General features: G+C 45.2%; 1 protein-coding gene across 1 annotated transcript; it reads right to left on the bottom strand.

The window, feature by feature from the left end:
* Window positions 1-8,343: 8,343 nt before the first annotated feature.
* On the bottom strand, window positions 8,344-24,730 carry LOC119406778 (natterin-1). The gene is made up of 3 exons (XM_037673511.2): window positions 24,672-24,730; window positions 16,188-16,402; window positions 8,344-8,649 (listed from the first exon to the last, which is right to left on the bottom strand). The coding sequence occupies exons 1-3, from the start codon at window positions 24,685-24,687 to the stop codon at window positions 8,344-8,346; spliced, it is 537 nt and encodes a 178-aa protein (XP_037529439.1). The 5' UTR covers window positions 24,688-24,730.
* Between the last annotated feature and the right edge of the window lie 2,159 nt (window positions 24,731-26,889).

The following is a 26,889-nucleotide window of genomic DNA, read 5'->3' as shown; positions in this document are numbered from 1 at the left end:
GAACGTCTGTACGCGTAACATTGGCCGTTTTAAAGTATTCTAGAAGGCCTACTGCAAGTGCACTTGCGAAGTGCCCACTACGCCATAATTCTTCCTTTTGCGATTACGTCAAGGGCCCACTAGGCGTCCGTAAGGCAACACGCGAGCCTATGCAGCAGCTCACTTTGTTGACGCTTTTGCTAATGATGAATAATTATGTCCGAGTGGTTTTTAATGGGCGAGCCCTTAATACACCTGCTCAATGCGCAATTCACGTGTTTTCACGCCTGGCGCGGTTCTACGCTTCTGCCACGCAATATTACATGCGTTAAAGGGACTGTCTACCGCTCGGAAAAATTTTTCTGATTGTGGTGAAAATGAGAACATCGTTCGTTACATCGGCGGCAACGAGCATGCGTTTGTACCATTAAAAAGAAATTATGTCTTTAATTTGATGATGAAAATCGTGAAAGAATGACCGCTAGCGTCACCCAACGGCGATGTGGTTCAATCTACTGGTAGGACAAGAAATCCTCGCAGGTAGAATCATTTTGCTTAAAAACAAAGATGCATAACTTAAAATTGTTTTTACGCACTTTAGGCAGCTTTCGGTTGCGTCAGTGAGTAATTTTTTGCCTTTTTTTCCTCACGCGTCTAAAAAGGCGCCCGGTGGCGCTGCTTGCGGCGCCGCCTTGAGTATGCTTCAACTTGTAGTGTACTAGAATAATCTAGTACACTATACTTCAACTCACGCGCTATGCCATGCGGCCCTCCGAGCTGGTCGTACCGTGCCGCTGTATTGCTGTTAGGATGTCTCACATGTGCTGCGCTGTGAAGGCGTTCATTTATAGTCTCCTTTTGATGAATCAACTTGGCTTGGATTGCAGCAGCAGTTCCAAAATAAACGCATAGACGGCGATTACAGCAAAAGAAGAGTTCTGTAATCGTATAACAAGGCTTCATTTAACCTCTAGAGCGCTGAAAATGACTGTTACATTCATTACATTAGTGTTCAGCGAAAATAATGTCATCCAACAGAATTACATGTGATTTCCGTTTTAATTTTTACCGGCACTACAATCGTCATCGCGTCCACCGACCAGTGTTGTGGGCATGTTTCACGCCAATGGAAGAAGACCGAACGCAGATAGAAAAATTCTGTTTTAAAAATTTCTACTCACTTTCCAGAGAAACCGCTGCAGCGTCAGACACTTCAGGCTGTATACTTTCGATTGCGGTACAAAACAGAAAAGCGATGAAGGACGGTAGACAGTCCCTTTAAGGAGACTGTTCCCACTACATGACATTCATATAGTGTTATTTTTTTTTCGTAACGGTTTCAAGCAATGGCGTGCTCTGTGGTAGAACACCTGCTTGCTATGTAGAAGGTTTTGGTTGTATTCTCACTCGAACCGAAGATTTAGATGTGAAGCATCTTATAGCGGAGTTCAATCCGGTGGTGGTAGTGGTGGTGCGCGGCATGACCACCCTTACTGCGCATGCGCAAGCCCTCTCCACTTCCCCCTCTCTTCCCCTCCCCCTCCACACCCCTTCTCCCTACCCTTTCCCCCAACCCTTCCCTTTCCCCTCCATCTTCCCCACCCCTCTCCTCTCCCCCTATCCTCTCCCCCTATCCTCTCCCCCTATCCTTTCCCCCTCTCCTCTCCCTCTCTCCCCTTCCCCTCTCACCACTCTAACTCTGAAACGCGGGTTCTACATGTCGAAAAACACTGCTTCGCATCGCCTCATGGTCTCCTTTAGCGGGAGATGGTGTGGTTTTTTTATTATTTATTTTACTGGCATGTTTCTCGATTTTTCGCTCACGGACAACGCTGATTTTTCGCTCACAACCAACGATGCCCACGCCGAGACCGACGCCGATGCCAGAATTTGTGCAAAACGAGCTCTTTAGTAAAAGCAAACAAACAAGTGTTACGAGAATAATATCGTTCACTCGCGTCGCTGATGTCTGGCTGATTTGGCTGTTACTCAAGGTCAAGTGGCAATTTGTCTAATATTCTTAGTAATAATTCATTGATATCTCTACCAACTTTTAGCTGATCTGCATTAACTCCCTAGATTAGAGCAGGTTATGAACTGCACCAAGCAGCGTATACAATTCACAAGAAAATTAGCTTAAGGCGGAAAGTTGGGCTAGTTGGTAACGTGAGTAATACGACATGTTTACTAGCGAAAAAAACGTGGACGAGAAGAAAGAATACAGGAAAACCTAACGTTGTCCTGTATTCCTTCTTCTCGACCACATCTTTTTTCGCTAGTAAACATGTCCTAAAATTAGCCTTTGCTTACGCACGGTAAAGTTAAAATTATTGTACTCATTCGAAAAGACGCTGCGATTGATTCGCGTTCATTCAGTTCATGGGCATCACGTCCGATGCTACGACAAGCAAACAGAAAAGAGAAGCAGCGCACAGGTTATCAGCCAAAAAAAAAAAAATGCCAGGCCTGCGCGGAAAGCGCAGCACAGTCACAGCGAAAGCTGGAAGAGTGGCATTTCTAGAGCCCGCTGTAAACACTCTTGGGGCTACTAATACAAGTACACTAGCAACGTACCCCCTACGCCATAAATCACAATATTTGTGAAATTGAGAAGCACCTACAACGCCATTATTCGTGATTGTGCGCAGAAGCGAGGTTCCAGCTACACATATGTAAGGCATTATGTGCACATTGTTTACGTGACGACTGATGACGATGAAGAATTGTGGCTCCGGCCTTTGTAATGGGTTGGAAGCTTTAAACGGCTCACCAGTTACGTAATTCGCATTGTGTGACGTCCGGTCGCTATTTAACTCTCCCATCATGCAATATAACATACATTGACGTGAGAAAGAGAGACAGAGAGAAGGGGGAAGAACGTTATTGAGACCCTGAGGAAATGGATGATGGGCTTACGGGCTCCCTTGGCAACCAATGCAAGTGCACTTGCGAGGAACCCACTACGCTATAAATCATCATAATTTCTGTGAGATGGAAATGTTTACGTGACGACTGATGACGATGAATTGTGGCTCAGCCTTTTGTAATGGGCTGGAAGCTTTAAACGGCTCACCAGTTACGTAATTCGCATTGTGTGACGCCCGGTCGCTATTTAACTCTCCCACCATGCAATATAACATACATTGACGTGAGAAAGAGAGACAGAGAGAGGGGGGAAGAACTTTATTGAGACCCTGAGGAATAGGATGATGGGCTCATGGGCTTCCTTGGCAACCAATGCAAGTGCACTTGCGAGGAACCCACTACGCTATAAATCATAATTTCTGTGAAGTAGGGAAGCAGCCACTATGCCTTTTTCGTCATTCAATGGAGAGCCGTGGTACCCGCTAAAAACATGTAAGGCAGGGGCGTAGCCAGAAATTTTTTTCGGGGGGGGGGGGGGTTCAACCATACATTATGTATGTTCGTGCGTGCGTTTGTATGTGTGCGTGTATATATGCGCAAGCAAAATTGAAAAATTTCGGGGGGGGGGGGTTTGAACCCCACCCCCCCCTTGGCTACGCCCCTGATGTAAGGCATTATGCGCACTTTGTTGGTGTTGTGCTTGATGACGATGAAGAATTATTGCAGAGCCCCTTGTAGTGGGTTGGAAGCATCCAACAGCCCACTCGTTGCGCAATTCGCATTGTGTGACGCCTGGTTACAGAATTCGCGTTGTGTGGTGCGTGGTTGTTATTTCACTCTCCTACCACTCCAAATTACATATGTTAATGTGGTTCCTTCTGGACATGAAGCATGTTTTGCAAGGCAGTTCCAAGCACCGGCATGGCTCTGAGGTACAACACTGGGCTCCCACGCAGAGGGCCCAGGTTCGAACCCCGTTCCATCCTGGAAATTTTTTCTTATTTCGTTTTGTTTTTCTTATTTCGAGCGATAGTGGTTACGGACACCGGCGGCGGCGGACAACTACGCCACCAAAAACGGCCGTTGAAGTGATCTCAACATCTTTCGCTGTAAAAAAATGAGGGACGCTTAAGCTTCGCCTTTAAGGGTTGAACGCGATAGCGATATCCTGCCCCTGGTGCTTAATTCGACCACTTAGTGCATACTTTTTATTTTATGTTGTAATTGGCAACGTAATTGACAAATCACAAAGTGGTCGCATAGCCGCAGCATGCAGAGCTTTGGTGTCTGCCTTCTCTCACTCCGTCTTCCGTGGCCGCCCTCGTTGTCGTGCGTCCCTTGACACTGATGACCCACCAAAACTGGCTTATGAGGAAGACACTGCAGTGTGGTTGGTGCTTGTAGACGACACAGAATCCATCACAAGCTTGTCAACAGCCCGGCGGCGGGAGGGAACGTCTGTGCGCGCGATATTTTTTCGAAGTATCAGTGTACCCACTACGTGTGTGCAACAGAATGCGCGCACTAAGGTGTATGCCTTATGTAATGGTTAGCGTGCTTTAAAGGGGTCATAAGCACCCCTTGCGCTTGTTGAAAAAACACATCCTGCGGAAATCTGACACGGCTACGAACTGCTCAGCCAAACATTGCAGTCGTGCGCGCCGCGTAAAGGCTACAAGCGGAACGCGAAGTTGCTGTTTTCTCAGGCGCCCTCTTTTCAAGCAGAGGCCAGTTCTCACTCTCTTCGGTGGGCGGGCGTCTGCCCGTTGACGTCGCGATCTGCATCTCCACGTCGCAAAAGACATAGCATCCTCACTGGCTGATAGCCGCTCTCACTCCTCACTCCTGCGCCGGGGTGCCGCCACTTGCCGCCGCCGCGCTCCTCAGTACACGGTAGCCGCACTCGCGCGCGCGAATCAGCGGGAGAGCGATCGCGTTTCATGATGTGCCCTGACGTAGCTTCTTTCCCCTGTGCCATCCCTCTCTGTGTAGCTCTCAGTGCGCTCGTCGGCATGCGAAAAGAGAGAAAGCGCTGAGAGCGTGCGCCAAAGGCCCGTAACTCCGCTCATTCTTGACGGATTCGAGAAAGTTTTGCGGCAATCGATTCGGGAGGCAGTAAACTCCGATACTGAGGTCATTAGATCATTACTTGGAAAAGTGGTTCATGACCCCTTTAAACCAGGAGCAATTTTTTCGAAAAACGTTTTCGAAGTTGCGATGCACCCACTAAATGGTCTTACGGGAATACGCGCAGCAATGTGCGTGCCTTTTGTAATGGGTGGTTGGCTCTCAACCATCAAATCGTTATGATATTCACATGGTGTGACGCCCGATGGCAATGTACGCTTGTGCCACGCAATATTACTGCGATATTACATCTCGTACCGTGACACCTGTATACAGGACGCGTATGTTTGTGAAGATGAAAGCTACTTTCAGTGCATTTCAAAGCAGAGGCGTGGCTGTGTGGTAGAACACGAGGCGGGCTTTGCACCCGCGTACCCTCGAACCGAAGGCGAGCGTCCTAACCACTCGGATATCCAGGCGGGCTAAGAGAGCACAGTATAGCCCTGCATAGTAGAGTGTAGCAAGGGGGTTGGAAAGGGAAGTGAGAGTGAAGGGGAGAGATGTGATGGTGAGGAAGAGGGTGAGAAGGAGGAAATCCTGCTACTCACCACTCGTTCACTAAGAGAGAAAGATATAGAATGAAAGAGAGAGAAAAATAGAGACGAATAATGGGAATAGAGACAAAAAAAAGATAGAAAGACTTGGCACGACTATTGCGAAGCTGCTATACTAGGGAACCGGAGAGGCAACTGCGGCTGTGAGGAGAGCCCGAAGCAACGGAAGCCCTACGCCAACGACGAGGTGCCCGTAGATCTATGACAGGTGCGAACGCTCGGTTCCGGAATTCGGACATCAGTGACTGTGTGTGGATTAACTCGAACCTCTCTGCGCTGAGAGTCAACGTAGAAACAATCTAGCATCACCTAGCTAAAGCCTAGCAACAACCAAGAAGCAACCTCGAAACAACCCTCATCACCGAGCCTGGAAACAACCTAGAAGCAACCAGATTAGTATTTAGAATCATCCAGTTTGGGTGTTTCAAGGCTTTCGCGGCTCAGTGCTTAGTGCAAGCTTCGCCAGTGTTTTTCGAAGCTTCGAAATTTCTGGCAATATAAATCACTCACTACACCAGAACAAAGAAAGATACACATCCTCTTCAACCAGGGAACTAAAATTGCACCTCACCAAAATACCGAATACGGACAAATGGAAACGCAGTGTAATATATGAATTATCTTAACAGGAATAAGTGCCTGTGTGAGGCACTTATTGAGACACTGTCCAGGCACTCTTCAGACCACACGTCTATCATCACCAGGACAGAATGCGTCATACCATTTCATCAGTCCCTCTATGCGTTCGCTTAAAAAAAAACGTGGTACATTTTTTTTTTCTATTTGTATGTCTACCTGTGTTTGCATGCGTGGGTCTGTGTGTGCGCGAAAGGGGGGCGTTGTTCGTCAGTGTCATGCAATACAAGGCCAAAGCTAACTCTCAGACGAATATTTATTGTATTGTGTCGCTTCGTCTAAATAAGTGCTGTGAGGAGAACAGGAAAACCCAAATAAACTATAAATGAGCTGTAAACTATGAAGCACCATTGATGAAATTTAACCGCCCGCCGCCTAGAGCGGCAGCCGCGGCTCTGGATCGTCTGCTAAAGTTTGCCAAGCGGCAGATCGCAAAACAAAGCTTTCTGCGCCATGCAACCTGTCTGCACATTTGTTCTTCTTTATAAGGTGCTTTGGGACTATGTCACGTAGAATTATTTTGAACAGCCTACACCCTGTTGGCACAAAACAGCAGTATAACTGCGCTATACAACTTGTTATAACTCAAATAATTCAAGGTATTTTTTTACGCAGAATAGAATATAGCATCCTTGACTTGATAAGAAAAATCTTCAAAAAAAAGAAAATTGGCGAAGGTTGTACTAAGTCGCACAAGGCCTGAAGCAGCGAAACTGGACGATTACGAAGTCTAATCTGGTTGCTTCTAGGATGTTGCTAGGCTTTAGCTGGGTTAGTCACGACACAGATGTCCAAATTCCAGAACCCAGCGTTCGCACCTCTCATAGAACGACCCTTTCTTTATCTTTGCATTTTTTCTCTTTCTTTCGCTTTATTTCGCTCTTGATCTTTCTATTTTTTTCTATCTTTTTATCTCTCTGCTTCTTTCTCTCTCTTTCTCTGTCTTTCTATCCTTTTATGTCTTTATTCGCATTATTTCTCTGCATTTTTCTTTCTCTCTTTCTTTCTATACCTTTCTCTCTCTCTCAGTGAGCAAGTGGTGAGTGGCGGGATTTGCCCAATTTTTGTGGCGCATACCCGTTCATGATGATGATAATTTTCTGATAGGCCGCCCAAATTACGGCTTGCTTGAATAGCCTCGCTGTTAAAAAAAATTGCCTTATGTCGAGAACTACTTTCAAAACTCCACGTTTTCGGCAAGCCACATAAGCACAACCTTAAATTGTAACGGTGCGTGGAAAAGTTGCGAAAGTGAACTCCAAAGATCGCGCAAATACCAAAGTCAATATCCACTGAGTTTTACTTTACTGAGTTTAACTCGTCTACAGCAAAACATTCCTGAAGAACAGGTGTTTTGACCCGTTTACAACGTTTGCGATTTTTTACGTAAAATTGCTTCTACGGCAAAGTAAAATAAAATGCTCCTGAAGTAGTATTTCACTTTTGCTCTGTTGGGAAAAGGTATTGAAGAAGTGTGCCATTTTTTTATTCCAAGGGTGCTCAAAGTTAGGAATTCGCGAGATTGGCGCAAGAGGTTTTTCGGCAGGCGAAAGTCGCATATTTTTACTATACAAAGCTTTTTTTTTTCACTAAGCTAACTACAGAATCATTGATCTGGTTCTAAAACCTGCGCTTAAACTTAATTGTATCAATATCAGGAATGACTGCTGTTATCTGGATTCGCTCTATTCTAAACTTGACCAAGGTAGAAAGCACGACGAGTTGAAATAAACGTCATGATATTCCAAAATATCCCAAGGACCACAGGAAGCAGTCTGCCAATTCCCGCGGTAGTATTTGACGAAAACACAATACTTTGTTCTTTTGAGAACTGTTAGCCTGGTTAAGGGCAAACGCAAATCGACACTCAATAAACACGCTGGTTCACAACAAACATTTATTACTGATCTTACATTCGCCAGACAAAAAAAAAAACCACGAATAATCAAAGGACCTATTCCGGTTCAGAAAGGAGACACGCTCAAGTTGCCTCGAGTTATTTTGTTGTAGTAACTGTGTTGCAGGCTGCTACTTCATTCACGCAACAATATTCGATTTTATTTCTTCGTGCATCGCCACCGGCAGCGAGAAAGCAATCATTTGTCGGAAACCCAGATTTCCCTAATCTTTAATACTAGGGTAAAAGACGCATTGGCAGTACAATGAAAACTGCAACGGACTTTCACACTACATACATTATTGGTGAACAAAATTCCATCCAGCAAAGTCTCGGTTCTTTGCACAGGTTGATCGTCTTGCAGACGAGCACCTCGTACTCAATGTAGACATGCTCTAGATGGTCGTTAGCGACATACAGGCATCCTTCCGATGGCTGAACCTTGCCGATAGTGAGCATGCCCTTGTGACGTGCACGACCAATGTAGAGTGGCTCGCCCTTGTCGGTTTTGCCGCCCTGTATGGCTCCACTTGGCACTGCGCCCTTGGATTCAGGTAACCATGCCAACGGAGCTCCGTTGGAGACAAGCACCTACAAGAGAGCGGTTCAAATGTTAATCGTCAATGGTCTGCATGTTAATCGTCAATGGACAGCGCGCTTCTGAGCACCGTTCAATTAGCTGCAAATGAAGTGCACGTGCAACTTTGCTAACATTATTGCGCATCCGCTATATTTTAACACGAAATGATACCACATCCACACGTGATACCACACGATTCAATGATACCACATCTCCACATAAAATTAAGTATAAACTAGTTCCACCAAGTCTTCTTTACACAGAAAAGCTCTCACTTTATATGTTCAAGCAAATGAAAGAAAACTGGACAAATTTTGAGTCCAGCTATCTTCAAACGACCACAGACCGCAACCTACGTGTGATAAACTATAAACTACCTAAGACCAGAACAAATTACGGGACGCAATGCTTGAGATACAAAATTCCTAGGCTCTTAAATTCAAACAAAGAACTGTTAGATATCATAAAAGAATCGTCCTCTTTAACAGTGTATAAAGGAAATATCTGCAAATATCGTTAAATGTGTTGCACATTGTTGTGTTGTCAGTGCCAATGACTGCAGGCGGAATAATATGTTGTATTGTTCCTTATGCTAGTTCCGTCAGCTATGTTATTTATTGTACTAATGTTAATCATGTTGATCATGTTGTTTATGTTACTCGATCATGTGTTTACTGTCTACATAGCTGTTTTTTTTCTTTTAATTATGTTGCTTCGCCGAGCACTGATTGAACAGGGGTCAGGGCCTCACTCAGGCGCATGCTCGCGCCTGACTGAGGCCGAAAGATAAAGAAGGACAAAAAGAGAGAGAAGGAAAGAAAGAAGCGTACCACAGGAGGAAAGAGAGAAATGGAGAAAAAGAATGGGCAGAAAAACAAAAGGAGAAAGTAGGAGAGAGAAAGAAATAAAGAGAGCGAGAGAGAGAAAGAGACAGAAAGAAAGAGGAAGGGAGAAATTGAGAGAGAGAAAGAAGGGCAACGAGGAGAAACATAGAAAGAGCGAGAAAGACAAAGAGAGAAAGAAACAAATAGAACCAAATAGAGACAAAGAAGACATAGTAAAAGAAAAAGAAAAGCGAAAAAGAAAGAAAGAGAAAAATAAAGAGAAACAAGCAAGGACGCCCATCTCGTTTAAATGTGCTAGTTAATATTTCTCTTCAGTGCCCACAAGAAAGAATTGCTCAAGTTTACTGTAATAAATATCTGGAAGTAATATATGATAAAAAATTGAGCTGGCGTAGGTACATTCAAGATTTCAAAGCTAAGGCAACGCGCTGTTGGAATGATAAAAAATCTCGGCCGGCTTCGTTCAGGGCTACGTAGAGGTACGCTGATCATGATTTACCATATGTAAGTTCGCCCGATTTTCGAATTTGATTGCGTGCTGTTCTCTGGTGGGCCAGCATACAAGATTGATCCTTTGATTCTTATAGAGGGAGTAGCTTCTCAGAGTCGTCTTGGAGTTTTAAAATTATTAGATAATAGCGTTTTGTATATAGAAGCTCGGATACTCACTCTTTCTTGCAGATTCCGTATTTTGATAGTTAAAACATACTTAAAATTATATGACTCCACTCTACGATAGTTGCAGTTGGTACATTTTGATGCATCGAGTGCTTTCTTCAATGAGCAATGGTCCCGTCTTTATAAACCTCAGGTTTTGTTTGTTCAAACACTACTAGATCCCTAAAATGCTAATATATCGGAAATCATTCCATCAGATAAACCCATGTCCAATGTAAAAATCGAATTCGATGACATATTTCCAACAAATGCGAAACTCTTGCCCTCTAAGTATTTAATTGGCATATTAGAAGATCACCTTTTACAATTAGGAATTAATAATGTATTTGCAACAAATGCATCCATGAATGATAAGAGAGCAGGTGTGGGTATCTTCTCTCAATTCTTATCCTGGTCATATTCATTACGCCTTCCAGATTATACTCCTATATTTTAAGCGGAGTTAATGGTAGTTATTTTTGCCCTTCGAAAACATCCATCAAATCATTCGACTGCTGCTACAGTGACTGATTTGTTATCCGTGTGTTTACCGCTCACTTCAACTTCGGAGTCAGCTATACTTAATACATTCAGATATCTAATCCCCATAAAAATTCGCCTAGTGAGGTTTCTGTTTGGGTGCCAGGACATGGTGTTATATTTGTAAACGAGTGCTATTTGCTTGAACAGCCCATCGCAAACTGCGAGCTGCTTGTCGTTCTTCGCGTGACATTACAATTTGTTGCTAGAGCATGGATTCCTTCGCCCTTGTGGCGAAACAATGAACAACGAAGGCTCAACTACGTCTGTGAAGACATGTTTCACTTTCGTGTTATACCGGTTCCGATGACAGAGGGATCAGCCATGTTTTTTTACTGTGCCTGTTTCTTTAATTACTTGATTTGTTACCTTTTTTTATTTGGAATGAGATGACACAAGTGGAACGTGGCTGACAGTTCTAGGGTCGCGTTAGCTTTAGTGGCGGCGGTTATTTAACATGGACGCTGTTCAAGAAAACTAGAAGGAAAGAAATTCTCAGTAATCTCCGAAATTTGTCATACACTGATCAGAGATCTACAGTAGGTTATGCTTGGCTCACCATACTTATGTGTATGGATGTAATAGTATTTGTGAAAGACTGCTTCCACATTTAGCTTTCGACCGAATGGTCGAAAAGTGCCCCCGCCGCACAGGAGTTCGCTCAAACTTTTCATATTGAAATTACAGCGTCAGTGGCACAGTTTCGACCGGACGCCAGTAGTACTTCTACTACCAGAATTAAGATGTACACATCCGCGGTTCACAAAGCACAAGTATTTAAAACAGGGAGCTACATTCACTGATAAGAACGTTGCGTGTTTTCTCTATTTTGCTGTCGTCTTCATACCCGAGATGATGTGTTGGCCATATAGATATCCAGCACTGACGCTATCCTGCATTCGATCGGTAACGGTCATGCTAACTTTAACTGCATTTTTCTTATACAGAAAAGCAAAACTTCGTGACCGCTTTCTGCAACGTCAATGAGTATTAGAGTCGCCTGGAAAGACGGAAGACACAATTTTTTTTTATATTACCCAGCAAACACATTTGCCGAATGTAAGCGTGTTAATTTAATAAAAAGACAAGGGCGCCGACCACAAGAGAATCAAAATGTATTAACGTTTCGGCACACTGAACGGGAGCCTTGTTCACAATAATACATTTATTGAGAACAAGGCTCCCATTCTGGGTGTCGAACGTCAATACATTTTGATTCTCTTGTGGTCGTCGTCCTCGTCTTTTTATTCAATAATTCTTCCCGACCAGACGGGTGGCCGTCGAAGCCTCGATATTAAGTATGTTAATATATTTATTAAAAGGCCGGACTTATCTTCCACTAGTGGCGCAAGGCTAAAGTCAAAGCGGAGCTGATCTGTTCCTAGCAGGTCGTGCATACGGAGTGAGGCCAAGTTGTACAATGTGATGCCAAGTTATGCTAAGTTATAGACGTCAGACTCTGGAGTTTCCAAGATGTGTGGCGCCACCTGTCGGAGAAGTATTGAGTAGTGCATAGACCGACTCTCTCGCACAGTTTGCTATGGGGCCAGGTGCAACTAGCGAGTGCGAAACAACGATTGAGCTTAATATCGCGTGTGTTTGCGCATTTAGCACTCAGAACGAGAGCTGTGAATTGCTCTCCGCTAGTCGGACGCGCCACCGAGCCGTCGTGAAGTGCTTGCTGGATCACTCGCCTGAACGACGGCGAAAACAGCAGCAGACGAGAGCCCTCCGCACGCTACGAAGAAACTCCGCAAAAGACGCACTGTTGCGTTGTGAATTGCCACGGACGTAAAAGACTGAATAACAACGTTCAGTTTTACCGATTTCCATAGTTGTCGTACGAAGAAGAAAGGCGAGAGCGCTGGATACGGGCCGTTGCGAGCGTGTTGGGTAAGCGAAGTACCCGCGTTCTCCACAGCCGGTGGCATGAATGTCTGGCTCTGCTGTTGTTTTGCGTAGCCCTGATGCAAAACCGTGGTAACCTTGACTATGAAGCTCAGCAGAGGCTCTCACCGCGGTGCTTGTCGTGTAACACGAAGTGAGCAGCTAGAGGCAAACTGGAGACGCGTGATACGCACACCGCGACGAGTTGGTCGTCACAACACAGCATAGCGGACGTATGTACGTACGTTTTGAAGGCTTAGAGTTCTGGTTCTAACTAGCTAACATCACGTGCGTCATACAAATAAATCGAAGAATGTTGGTCGTGACCCCCTTCAGGTTTGTTTCGCCCGTGTCCTCCGCGGTTGCCGTAGCTATCTCGGAGGCCACGGTTTTGCCTTTGGTTGTACCCCGCGAAAGTGGACACGGACGTATCCCCATTTGCAGTACATACAAATGGAAGACGACCATCAAGAGACCATTTGAGGATGCGTAATAAAACACTCCAATGCACAGGAAGCGAGAGATGAATTAAGGGAGAATGCGACTGAAAAGGCGAAAATCGCCGGAGCCATTCGCCCCTGATGAACCGAGTTTTGTACCACTGATCGTAAGATGCATAGCTAAGTAAATTGATCGTGTATGTAGGTACTTTATCGCTGTGGCATACGTATATACCCGATTTTAACGCATTTAGGCTCTAGAGAACGGATGTCGGAGGGCTTGCCTCGAACTCGGTGTCGTGTGATGCTCGCTTGTACTTGCGAGTTGCAGCGCGCGGGAATAACTAAAACTTATTTTGCATTGTACTCGCAGTTCGCTTTGATGAGCTTCCTTTGTTTCTGAAGCGTGGATTGGCGGAAGAAGCTTTCCAGGTCCTTGATTTTCAGGAAACCGCGCCTCGACACCAACGAAAGAGGAGGGTTATATTGCTGCCTATGCGCATTCGCTTGCGGGCGGCTCTCTTTGCACTAGCCAGTTAGTGCCAGGGCTACGATGAGGGCGCTGGTGGCGGTGTTTTTCGCAGAGCCGCCTGGGCAGAGTCTGACGTCTATACGAAGTAATGCCAAGTGAAGTCAGGTTCTAGTCGAGTGGCGCACAGTCGCCTCTCGCCGCGTCGACCATGCTACATCGTGGACTACTTTAAACGAATCGAGTCCAGCAGTCTCGCTTGACAGCGCGCCGCGATTGCCGGTAAGCGGCTTCCTCATCGGCAGTGCGAACCTTCTTTTATGGGGGTGGTGGCATCTTTATTGCTCCGAAAAAAGTAGGGGAAAAAATTCCGCAGATCCCACGCGTGGCGGGAATCGGTTTCGTGTGAAGCAATTAGCGAGTATTTCTATGCTGTATTGTATGGCTTTGCGCCAAGCGTTGCGAAGTGGATCGACGTGTTTTTTTTTTTTGTTTTTTTTTGTAGTAGCTGTGTGCACATCGTGGGCTTACCAGGCGCGTCGACAACACTGGCGTTTAAAGGGTAACTTAAGGTACGACGTAACGTCAGCCCTCACGTTAGATCACATGCGTACGTATTATCGAAACTAAGTGCACTTTATGGTGCAGTCATGTGAATGTCATAGGTAAGTTTTGTTACTGTGTTCCTCTGGGGTCGAGAAGTGCTTCAATATAGCTTGCTGAATCATAGGAATACAAATGTAATGTTTTTTACACTGCTATAAAAGTAGAGCCAACACTGGAACCACAGACGGTAATCTGCTATGACGCCTGTACCTTAGGAGTACTTATGTAGTGTTTATTGCTTTCCTGAAAATTTAGACAGCCAGCACCACAGCCACAATTAACGCTGCACCGGGATTACGCCTGCATAGGCTGTTTTTCCAAACCGGCCTATAGACCTGGGGTGGCTCTGTGGTAGAGTACCCGATTGCCACGCAGAATGCTTGGGTTCGATTCTTATTGGGATACTAATTTTTTATTCTTTCCATTCGTCACGTCAGCGCTGCCGACGTCCCTTTTTGTTAACGCTCTCGCATTTAAATTACCAATGTCTGTTCTCACCGTTCCTGGGTATATATACACTGTCAATCACCTGTGGCGAATATCCGTACACCGCGGCTGGAGGTAAACGGGTATGTGACACACGTGTCTGGAGGAAAGGGTGTGACGACGTACGCGACATGATTTTCACGTTATTGATGTCATGACCCGACCTTCATATTCGTCAAATCATCTTACCCTCCCATGCCGATTTTGGTCTACACCAATTTAAGGAGGCGATCATGAGAGCACCAAGACGTAGGCGGCTAGATAGATAGACGCTCAAAGTGCCAAAGGTTCGCTAACAAATGCTTCGCATTTAAAAAAAAGAGAGTAGACATGGGGAGACCGAAGAAGGTTGAAATAAAGCAACCTTTTTCGGTCTCTCCATGTCTGCGTATGGTGTATAAAGCCACACGCGGGCTTTCTACAGAACGAAAGAGCGCATGCGCATTTGGCCGTGTCATCATGCCTGGCGACACCGAGTGGTTGCGCCCAGTGTCCAGCCACGCGGGCTGGTGGCGGAACAGTGTATGGACTTGTGAAGCAGGCGCACAGCTGCGCAACCGGTTGCTAGGCAACGTACGGTGACGTCATCACGGCTCTGAGTTTTTTTTTGTTTGTTTGTGTTGGAAAGATGACGGCCGGCTTAAACAGCTCCGCTTTTAAAAGGCAACAGCGAATTGAATTACAGCGTAACCTACAAACTGCTTGTGTGGGAGACTCTATTTAATTTTATTTGACAGGTGTGCTAAACGAGCGCCAAAATAAAAGTTAGAAAGGATTTCTGTGTTGAGCCCCCCAAAGATATGCGGCCTCTGCGGTCCAAATGGAACTTGCGACGTCTGCTGCCACAGCGGATCTGAAAAGATATATGCAACCCTCGGACGAGGTGATGAGACCCATTTCCGGGTGTTGCCTTAATTCTTGTGTCTTGTACCATTCGTTTTCGATGGGCCTTACAATGTTCAGCAGAATCCGAAACCCACCAGCCTGTCTATGACTCTTAACGTATGATGACCGTTGCGATAGTAATCAAATATGTACCTGAAAAATTATTAGACTTTTAACTAAATTACGAAGGTTGTTTTTCGCTGAAGTACATAGGTTTATTACAGTTAACCGTAATCGCAGAGAACCGGCTGTTTTCGATATGCAATGTTTGCTTTTCAATATTCGTTAGAGAGGCAATTTCTTTTATTTCGAAAGCGGCAATTTAAATTTTTGGTTATTGATGTTTGGATGAGCGTGCACTTACGTACAGATACGCTTTGGGCGAACTAATAGATGTAACTATTACTTATTAGATTAACAGTGCCAGTTTAATTTCACAGCGTCTTTATACCTTCAGTTCACATTTTATTTTTTACCTGCACCATTTGAAGTGCGCCAAATGTTCAACGGCATTGCATGGAACCAAATTTGTTTTGTCCAGATTATCTGACAAACAGCCGAGTGGACACAAAACCGGACACTTTGAAGGACACAGTTCACCTTGAAATCGTCCCTTATTTCGCTCGCGCCGGTACTTATGCAGGTGTCATTGACCATACTCGTGTCGCTTAGCAAAATTTTTTACGGGTCGTAGTAACGTCTGTCATGAACCGTGCGAGAATGAAGACACCTACCTGGCAGTCACGGAATTTATGCTCGGCTTTTCCATGAGGGACGTAACAGAATCCACGGGAAGGGACCATCTTTCCTGGTATCACTTCGTCAGCGTACGTAGCCCGCCCTACGTAGGTGACCTCCCCTCCTATGTCGTCCCCTCCAGGCACCGCGTTCTCCGGGAGTTTGTCTCCGCGGCATACAACCCAGTGGAATTCGGGCTTGTATTCGCTCGCTGCGTAGTATTGGACAGAATACAAAATTTTCCTCAACAGGTGAAAAAAAGACCTTGCACGTGAGGCTAATTGTTTCCATTCCCTAACCTGATAAAGCTTGGTTACTATTTTTAGAGGATAAGTGTAAGAGAAGGATGAAAATTGAAAGTTTCGCAAGGCACTGTTGCGCAAAGGAATGCCCACGAGGCACCGGATTGTTTGAAGAGGCCCTGCAACGCTTTTCTATGTAGTCATCGAATGGCTTCAATAAAAGAACTTATTGCCTCAGGAATCGACTTCCGCAAAAATTTTTAGAATCCATCAAGCACGAGCGGACATACACGGCTTCGACGCACGCTTCAAGCGCTTTCTCTCTCCTTTCGTGCAACGAGTGCGCTGAAAGCTGCGCAGGAGGGAGGAGGAGGAGGACAAGGGGGCGAAAGATGCATCCGTTCGTCAGCACGCATCATGACATGGAGCACTTTCGCTTCTTCGAACGCACGGCTTACTTTCAGTGAGATCGCTCGCGCTCGCGCGGGCACGTGGCGGCATCCTGAGGCAGCCGCAGTAACTATGCAGCCCATGATGCTCATATCAGCCAATAGCCATGAACTTTTGGTTCATGCGCGGTCATTCGCGTTTATGGCATCATTTGTACATTGACAATTCATTGAAATTTGCGGCTTCGTGCTGCACTATACTGTTTGGCTCGCGTGTTCTTAGAGGCCTCTACTACCGATGGTAGTGGTGGTGGTGGTTAACATTTTATTCAACAAATGCGCAAGAGAGCAGGTGTGTGCCTGAGTGGCTTGGCAGCGTTTTCTGACTTGGCTAAAAAAGTGTTGCGGGGCCCCTTTAAGCGTCGATATCCGTCCAGAAGTACTTTGTGAGCCACATCGATGCAATACTTCCAGAATTTTTTAATGGCTTGAAAGTACATATTTTATCAAACTTCATTGGTTCAACTAGAAATTCAACTTTAAGCAGGTTTGCCGCCTCTGAACGTTAGATTACTGCATATGTTTGACGTAAACTCATATGTCATCTTCAGAAAATAAAGCGGAAAAAGACCTGCAGACCTGTAAAAGATAGCACAAGAAAGAAGCATAGTTAGCAGCAGAAGCATAACACTGCTAGCATAGCACAAACAAGACAAGCCTAAGCTAAGGAAGGTACGGCAGAAGCCAGGTAACCAGGTTCCTCGTGTCAAAAGCCAGCTAAGATAGCCAATGACGATCGCTTAAGGGCATAGTGTAAGGAAATGGAGGAGATAACTTAGAAGAAAGCAGGAAAAAGAGCGACATCTGCGGCAAAGTAATAGAAATCACAGTATTTTTTAAACCTAAACTCAGCGTAGTTACTAACAAGAATGGAAACCGCATATAGAGGCGGGGAGGTGGAGACATAACAAAAGTGGACAGAGTAAATCGAACGTATGTTTAGGCAAAATGAAACTCAGCATAAGCCTTCCGTAGACTTCGAGTATGAGTTATAAGAACCTGCGGTCTTAGAAGGTGAATTAGGATGGGCCATTCAGCAACTGCCGTACGATAATGCAAGTTAGCCAGATGACATACTAAAACAATGGCACTCGGATAAGAATGAATCGGGGTCATCACGAAGCAATGTCGACACATTTTGGAAGCCGCTGCATGGTCGGTAGACTAGAACGGATTTCTAAATATCCTACTGCATAAGCAAATGCTGCCCAAAGTATTACTCAAAATACGCAACTGCCGTTTTGAAATTTTCTCTTAGTATATCACTAATCAATGTATTCCAAAAAACGCTAAAGCCTTACACAGAGACAGCAATGCTGACAATGCAAGCAATGCCCCCATGGGGCCTGTAAGGTACATTGAAATAAATAAAATAAATAAATAAATAAATACTTTAGGAAGAGGTGGGGTACGAGAGACCCCACTGGAAGTATGAGGTAATTGACGGCAACCTTTTAATATTGCCGAAATTCCTCGTACTTCTGTGCCATTGAATGCAGCGAAGTTTTGACTCGGTTAAACACTTTAAGCTCCCTTTGCAGCTTTAAAAAATGGGTACGCGTGGACACCTTACATGTCTCCTGAGGAAACTTTTATACATAGAGAGCGACAGGTAACTTTATTGGGTCCAGTGGTTTGGGGACCAGGTCCCCGCCTAAATGGCTGCCAGTAGCCCTTGGGTCCTGGCGGCGTTTTCAGGTAGCTGGATGGCCCAGGGTTGCTCTTCCAGATCCGAGCTATGTTCGGCCTCCCACTGCTCCTCATTAACTATTTTATGGCCATGTGCGAATCTCACCGGAGTCGTTGAACAATGTAACTATTATAGAGGAGAAACCCATGCACAGGAGAAGACCTCGTCACGACATTGTTGGCAACTAAGCTTTAAAAATAAGTCAGGCAAGGTTGTATTTAGAACACTTCTCTAACTTATACACAGGGTACACAGAATATGTACTTGAAAACTGGAATATTCGTGTAAAATTTGTTGGAACAAAGGTAACCAATTTTCACTTTGCAGATGAAGATATATTAATGACAGAAAACACACGGTACTTAAGACCGCCCATTAGAAAGAGAAAATGTGAAAAAAGGCTGGATTCTTTTTTTTTTTAACCATAACGGAGATTAAAGTTATATCAGTGCTCAGGAAATTCACATAAATAGTGACGCAGGACATATTGGGCAATACTGCACGTCTTGACGATACAGACTAGGTGCTGGCGTTGCCTGTACAGAACAAACACAGCGATGAATGGTATTATGAAAGAGACGAAAGTGTACTTGTAGTTACGTAGCGCCTCACAGTGGTTTCCCGTAAAACGTGACGGCCCGCCTGTGTAACGCATGTAGTCGCTTGTATAGTCGTGACGAATATGAGACGGAACAGTGAAATTACCTTTAAACGTCATTGCGGCTAAACGGACTTGGGAAGCGCAAAAGTGTTCATGATACCAAGTGCTCCGGCGGAAGGGAATCTTTGGCACTTTATTACGTCGCATTCATATGAGTACTGTATAAGCAATCGTTGAACAAACTCCTATTACTCACGAAACTGCGCAGTCTCTGCGCCGCGTCCTTCCATGACGCGACGAACGTCTACTAAAGTCATAAACGCCGGTACAGTGGAATGACAGAGGAAAAGCAAAACAATCGCAAGGTGCCCAATGCTGTGCCGACAATACAAGGCTCCAGAATTGCCTTTAACATTAGGAAGCGAAGGTTTGCCTTTCAAGGCAAATCAGAACGGATAATTCGGCGAGTAAATTTGCTTGCATCTTGAAGGACTGGTACCATTTCCAGTACCCAGGGCATCTTTCCGTGTTTTAATCCCAGTCTTTCAAGTCCAGCAACCTTCGTGTCACTCATCGCTGTCTGCGTTTGTAACGCAAGAACTGCAACGTGGTTCAAAAAACAGGGCACCGTTCCCCCTGGAATATGGGCAGCCTTCGGACCAATGATACCGTCTATAGGACATGCAAAGCGGGTGTGCAGCATCCTCACTTCAGAGTGGTGGCGCAATGCGAGGCACTTCAAAGACTGCTTACGGATCGCGTGTTTTACACAGCGAGGGGAAGAACGTGGTAACGAACATTTCAGGACGTGGTGCAAGATGAGCGACCAGACAACGGAATTCATGTGGAAGGATATAATTCGGAGCCTACCGAGAAGGAAGAAAAAAGAACCTGGACGGAATGAAAATGTTCTTGTTCTGGGGAACCTTGACATACCGGAAAAACGCATGAGGAACCTTCTGAAGGGGCCCAAGTTTGCCTTTGAGTTGTCCCCGTCGCCCGTCGATAAGTTGTTTTTTTCGAGGCCAGTCTCCAAGAAGGTTTCAGAAGACAAAAGGCTCACAGCGTCCGATGAATGTGTTGAAGCAGTGGCATGGACAAAAGGAAGCCGCCAAGATCAAGTGAGTCTGCGCCCACTTGTCGATTACTTCGTTAGAAATGATCTGAGGGTATTAATTTCAGACAAAGAAGGGTACTTTGTGGTCATGACGGATGACATGTATGCTATGAAAACAAAATAAGCAATAGCAAAGAATTTCAGAAGAATAGACATAAGCGCGAAAGATCTGAGACAACGGGCTTTGGACTACCTACAAGACGTAGGCCTTAAGGACGTAGCCAAAGACGTAAAGAAGGCCCCAAAGATGACGCTTGAAGTTTTTTACGCCGTGAAGACGCACAAGCCTCAGATCCCTCTTGGAGCTATAGTCTCTGAAAGAAGCACGTGGCTGCGCGTGATATCTGGATTCCTCCAGGAACACTTAGCACGACTAGAGGTGAAGGATCCATTCAGGATCCCGGATTCACGCATGCTGATGACGTTCTTAAATGAAGAGAACCCTGGATGCTGTGCCGCGGCCAGCACTGACGTGGAGGACCTATTCTATTCCCTGCCGCTAAAAGCGGTTCTACGCAGCGTCAAGGCCTGCATCACAGAATTTAATGATGAGGCTGAGTTTGTTCGGAGAAGCAATGTGTCGGTTGAAACGTTTCTGGAACTTTTAGCTTTATATTTGGACTCCACCGCTGTCGGTGTCGGGGAAGAACTTTATGTGCAGAAATCGGGGGTCTGCATTAGATCAAGTGTAGCGCCAATGCTCAGTGACATATTTCATAGTAGTGTGGACAGGGCCATACAGGATCATCTGAAAGACTCTGTGAGAATATTCCGCTACGTGGATGATTATCTGGTGTTTTGGGGAAGGCGACAGTATAAGGAAACCGCCAACTGTGTTCTCGAGGTATTTAGTACGTTTGGTCTAGGCCTCAAATTCACTTTAGAGTATTGGCGCGATTTCTGTCTACAGTTCCTGGACTTGCAGTTGCGTTTCCAGGCAGACCATGTGTGTTGGGCTTACCATCCTAAGGCCAAAAAACCTTTGCTTAATTATGCCTCTAACCATTCGAAGATTGTAAAGATGGGCATCGCGTTCACCACCTTGCTAGCTTCGCTGGAGAAGTCATGTTTCCATGTAATGCATGACAGTTTTAAAAGGCAAGTTGAAAGGCTCAACATCTCAGGGTACCCTGACCGTGTGACAGCCACGGTCTGCAACAAGCTGTTACGTGTTGTTAAGGAGAAAGGAAGGACGACCCAGGAGGATAGTAACAAGGCCAAGGACAAGCATTCACTTGCAGTCGTTCCCTATGTTCACGGCCTTTCGTGCGGTCTGAAAATGATAGGAATGAAGTAGGGTGTACGCGTAGCATTCTCAGCACCAAGCAAGATGTCCAAAGTTTGCAGGATGGTTATTGAAAGGAAAGAACCTGCTAGCATGCACTAAGAAATCAGTGTCATGTTCAACATAAGGAAGAAAGCCAGTATGTGCCATGCGCTGTGTGTGCTGTGTATCAGGTGCCCTTGACTTGCGGGAGGTCTTATATCGGCGAAAGCGGCAGGTGTATTAACATGAGATTAAGGGAACACGAGCATTCACTATCTAAAAGTCCGGCTTTGAATTTGCCAGCGAACTGCAGGGAGTACTGTTGCGAGCCTGTTTTTCAAGATGCGAATGTCATATCTAGAGATAGTAGATACATAGGGCGAAGAATAATAGAGGCTTTCCATATTAGAAGAAACGGAGAAGGGTGCGTCAGTGAACCCTCTATAAGCCTGTCAGATTAGGAGTACGCATATCTCAGCTCTACATGCTGCTGTTGACTTACGTGGCCTTGCACGTGCACCTTTTAGAATTTTTTGTGTGTAGGTTTTTGGTGTGGCGTTGCGGTACGCTGATAACTGTGACACGTTGTCTTTTGCTGGACACTATATATAGGTCGACTACGTTTACAATAGAATCAGTTGTGAGTCTGCGCTCGTCTGTCTCTTTCGTTCCTTCTTTGTGTCCCGTCTGCCGCGCAGTTTGCTAGAAGATGAAACCTTACCAACTCGCCCAGCTTTCGACGCTTGTTAGTATCACTCGTTCGGCTGAAGCCAGCGCACATTGAAGATGCAGACATTATTTCACATGCACCATTATCTGTGACACCAACCTCCAAGGCTCTACTCGTTCAAACACGCCAAGTCACAAGGACACGCAGTGGACGAGACCCCAGGGCGCCCCGTCGTATGGAATTGTGAACAATTTAAATCGTCCTGTGAACATTCGCTAACTCACTAGGAGGGGAAGTGATGTGGAGGCCTCACGGTCGCACGGCAGCAGCCAGAGACCCTTTCGCATCTTTGACTGTCGGTAAAATCTTATCGCGTTGGGTGCGGGACAGGGAAGTGGTGCGAGGGTGCGCAACCAAGCCGTAGAGCTGTACGTTCAGGGAAATAAAAAGTTAGTTGTTGCTTGTTCTTCACGGACGCACTACTCGCTTCTGTCAGCCAATTCCCAGCCGCGCTCGCGTCCCGCACAACAAGCCTTTACAAACACGCCTTGTGTCTTTCACATCTTTGATGATCATTGTTATTCTGCATATTGATATCGTCAATGCTGGTTGTTTGGCGTTTGCACTGCAGTCTTTCGATACGGTATTTTTTTGTTGTTGTTCGTTTTCAGGCACGTGTCAGGCTGATGTTTATTCGTATTGATCTGCTTTGGCGTTCAGTATTATTGTTGAAGTTTGCACCCGTCCTGTGTACTTCCCTTCGTCCGTGTTTTTTCGTGCAGCCCTACCATATGTGTTCAAGAATGCACCAACCAGCCAAAACAAGAGCCTTACTGAGACCACGGTTTATTTCCCTTTTAGCGGCTTGCAATAAAGGTGACTCGTACAAATCTTTAGATGCACATAAAATGGCCGCTCTCGGTAGCACTATATGGTGTAATCACCGTTCTTTTCAGTGTGTGTGTGTGTGCGTGTGTGTGTGTGTGTGTGTGTGTGTGTGTGTAAAGTGGCGTAAAACGATCAGTAAATAGACAAATTAAAATCAATCAGATGTATGGGTGACAGAAAACTTAAAAGTTAGAATATATGTAAGTGCAGGGGAGGCCGAGGGGAGGGGCTAAGAACGGTGTGTTCGGGAACGCCGAAAGTGCTCCTTCGGGCAATCTTGAAGGGAACCATGGCTTAATCTATACGAAGCTAATCAGTTGGTGGGACACATGCCATTTGTTCCCAAAAGTAATAAAATTTTTTATTACCGCACCGCAGCTGTTACAATACTGTGATGAAGGCTCGGCGGCTGGTATTCTAAGAACAGGACCAAAAGACTACTTGCTGTTGAGTAGCTAAGAGATCAATTATGACCACACGTTCAGCATCGCCCAGAAAAGGGTCTCAGAGACAGGGGCGTAGGCAGAAATTTTTTTCGGGGGGGGGGGCACCTCCTTGATCTGTAGTGGGGACGAGCAGGCAGATGTGGTCGAGTGTCATTTTCTGCTATGTATGCTATGGCAAAAAAAATTTCCGGGGGGGCACGGGCCCGGTGTGCCCTAACGTGGCTACGCCCCTGCTGAGAGAGTCAGCACAGTCGAAAATAGGCATCTGTTATTCTGATGCATATTTCTTTTAAGATTCCCGTGACACCAACGTGTTAGTAGAACACTTTTAGCTCGTTCTTTCTCTGTGACTATGACGCGGAAGGTACTTTTCACCTTAAGACCTTTTTGTGACCAAGCAAAAATTGCTCATTCTCTACAGTTGCAGCAAATGCTTCACTTTATAAAAGACTATGTAAACAACGCTAGCATTCTCAGCGGTTCACCATGCTTGCGCAACCGCATGTCGACGCAAAGAGCGACGAACATTTTATAAAACGTGAATGTCTATAGGCCCTTCTAAGATAAACCTTCAGATTAAAACAAAAGCTCATTTTTTTTTCTGGGGTTTAACGTCCCAAAACCACGATATGATTATGAGAGACGCCGTAGTGGAGGGCTCCGGAAATTTCGACCACCTGGGGTTCTTTAACGTGCACCTAAATCTAAGTACACGGGCCTCAGACATTTTCGCCTCCATCGAAAATGAAAACAAAAGCTCATGTTATTCTATGAAGAGATAGATACAAACGACACAAATGCAACGAGGTCAACCAGAAGGAAACCATAGCTTTTCTACCCTACGCCACCACATGTATATGTCACCCTGCACAACGTGCACGCATGCGGTTTCTGAAGATCAGCAGACACTTTATCAGTAACTTCTAGTGGAAAACCATGGACACTGTCTTCAGCGCATATACGTCTTTGGCTATGGGATAGTGCGAAAGATGTCTACATAATCTATACCAATTTGCAAAAAAACAGAGCAGGAACATGGAGTCTTCAGTTTCGCCTGCAACACTGAGCATATCAATGCAAAAATATAAGGCACAAAAGCGAGAAGCTTACCTCCGTAGTCTGCCATTGTTCCTGGACGATTGCGGGCGCTGTTGGAGTGAAAACAACGAAGGGAAGATCACGTGGAAAAGGGCCGATAAACGACGCCGTACTGTTCCGAAACATGGTGCAACGAATATAAATAGAGCTACCGACCAGCAGAACGCAGAACTTTTTCCAAATTAGTCGTGTTACATTCACTTCCTTGTTTCGATGGTGTTTCACCATGAAGAGATGACACGTCTGTTTATCATTCCATTGTTCACGGCATAATACGGCTGGACAATCGTGCCACATGGTCAAGAGGCATGAAATGTATGGCAATAACCAAATGATTGACCGTATGACATGAGAGCTCATGGACCGATCACCCGAAGTCAAGAGGTCAGCTATGGTTTATATTGCGCGTTTTCTCATGGTGCGACGACTAGGAAGACAGATCTTAGTTTTGGTCCCTATTAGTAAGCGAGAGACAAAAGAGCATTGAAAGATGCTAAACATTTCAAGAAATATTTGCAATTCAGCGTTCGCTGTAAACTGAGGTATTGCTATTGCGAAAACAGCAGTGTGATTCCACGTAAGATCGAACAAACGATGGCTGGTCGACCTCTTCAAATTATTTCAAAATTTTATATATTATTGCCTGATGAGTGGAAAGAAGAGATCCGCAATTTGTTTTGCCGCCAAAATTTTTACGAAGCACAGGAAATCAATAATGACGAAGAGGTGGAGTGGAGCGCTCATCCGCTCTGCTGTATTGGCCAACTTTCGTTATGAATTGCACAAAATATATTAAAGTTAGGTAGCTGAAATTTCTTTAACTAATTTATGTATGGTTTTGCTTCTGCTCAGGTATTTTTAGTTTATATGTGTAGCGTAGATGTTTTTATAAAAAACCTCAAAATTGGCCCAGGAAAAGTTATTTTCTTTACTTTCAAGGTCTTTATCTCAAAAACGCCTTGTAGCAGAGCGACAAAAATTCCGCGTTACGTTCTTCGCATACTTATCTGCCAAACGGCCGAATCTTGTATTTATAAACTTTTCAATGAAGAGATACGATCGGGCTAAGTTCAAGAAAACACCGAACAATGGAAACTTCTAACGACAGCTTAAAAAAACATTTTTATATTTCTTCAGCTATGTCCACTTATTCTCCCCCACAACAGCTTTCACAATCATTGAAAACATTTTGCATAATTTCGTTGCACTGATAGTCACGGCCCCTCCAATGAGACCCTTAGGCAAGGATTGGCAATTCTGACTTCTTGCCCAGCAAGTGTATAAATGCAGGCAGGATTGAATTTCTTCTTAGTAAAAGGCCAGCAGTACCGAAAAAGGCGTCGGCTGCACTGAAGACGTTAATTTTGAAATGATTTGGTCACTGCAGCGGCCACGGGCGCAGGAATACCAAGCAGGCGCGCGCGCTCCCGAGATGCTCGTTGTAAGAGACGGCGCAGTGGGGAAGGTTGCACTAATCCGCGCAAGGCTTGAGACAGCGAACCTGGACGATTCTGAAGACTAATCTGGTTGATTCTAAAAAGACGAGGCGTGCAAACATAGACACAAGAAAGAAGTCAGGACACCACAAACGCCGGCTAACAACTTAAGATACACACAATGGCGGAAAAGAAAGAAGGCACGAAACCTTACCTGCGCATGCCCATGCAATAGCCGAACCTATCAATCCGGCACGCGTGGAGGTCTACGTGGAAGATAACTGTTAAGGCTTTTGATTTCATCTTTGTGCAAGTTAATCTACGGTTGGCTCACGCATGCGCTACCAATATTCTCGATATGCCATACCCACGGGCCGTGCCGCACTCATCAGGCGCGTTACTTCATTTCTATGCCGGCACAACAGTCCGCATTCATCGAATTTTGGCGTGCACTTGCACTCTCGACAATTGAAAGATAGATTAGAAGGTGAGCCTCCGGTTAGCGATCTCTTGTGTTCCAATAATCTCTGGTTTATGCAGCGGTCCGTCTGTCCTACGTAGAAGCGGCCTTAGCTGAAAGGGACCTTATACGCTACACTTGTACTGCAATCAGTGAATATGTTGGTGTGTTTTACGAGACAAGTATCGGTCCGCTTCTTGTCTTTTGTCCCTCATTCTTCCTCTGCACAGCGGCACAAATCTTACCTAGTTTATTGGCAGCCGTGAAAACAACGTTAACGCCGTATCTACTTCCTACTTTCTTTAGCCTGTAATCTGGTTGCTTCTAGGTTGTT

Source organism: Rhipicephalus sanguineus, chromosome 10 (assembly GCF_013339695.2).
Source record: "Rhipicephalus sanguineus isolate Rsan-2018 chromosome 10, BIME_Rsan_1.4, whole genome shotgun sequence".
Lineage (NCBI taxonomy): Eukaryota > Metazoa > Arthropoda > Arachnida > Ixodida > Ixodidae > Rhipicephalus > Rhipicephalus sanguineus.
Note: the sequence above shows the minus strand (reverse complement) of the source record. Positions and strands in the feature narration are given on the sequence as shown.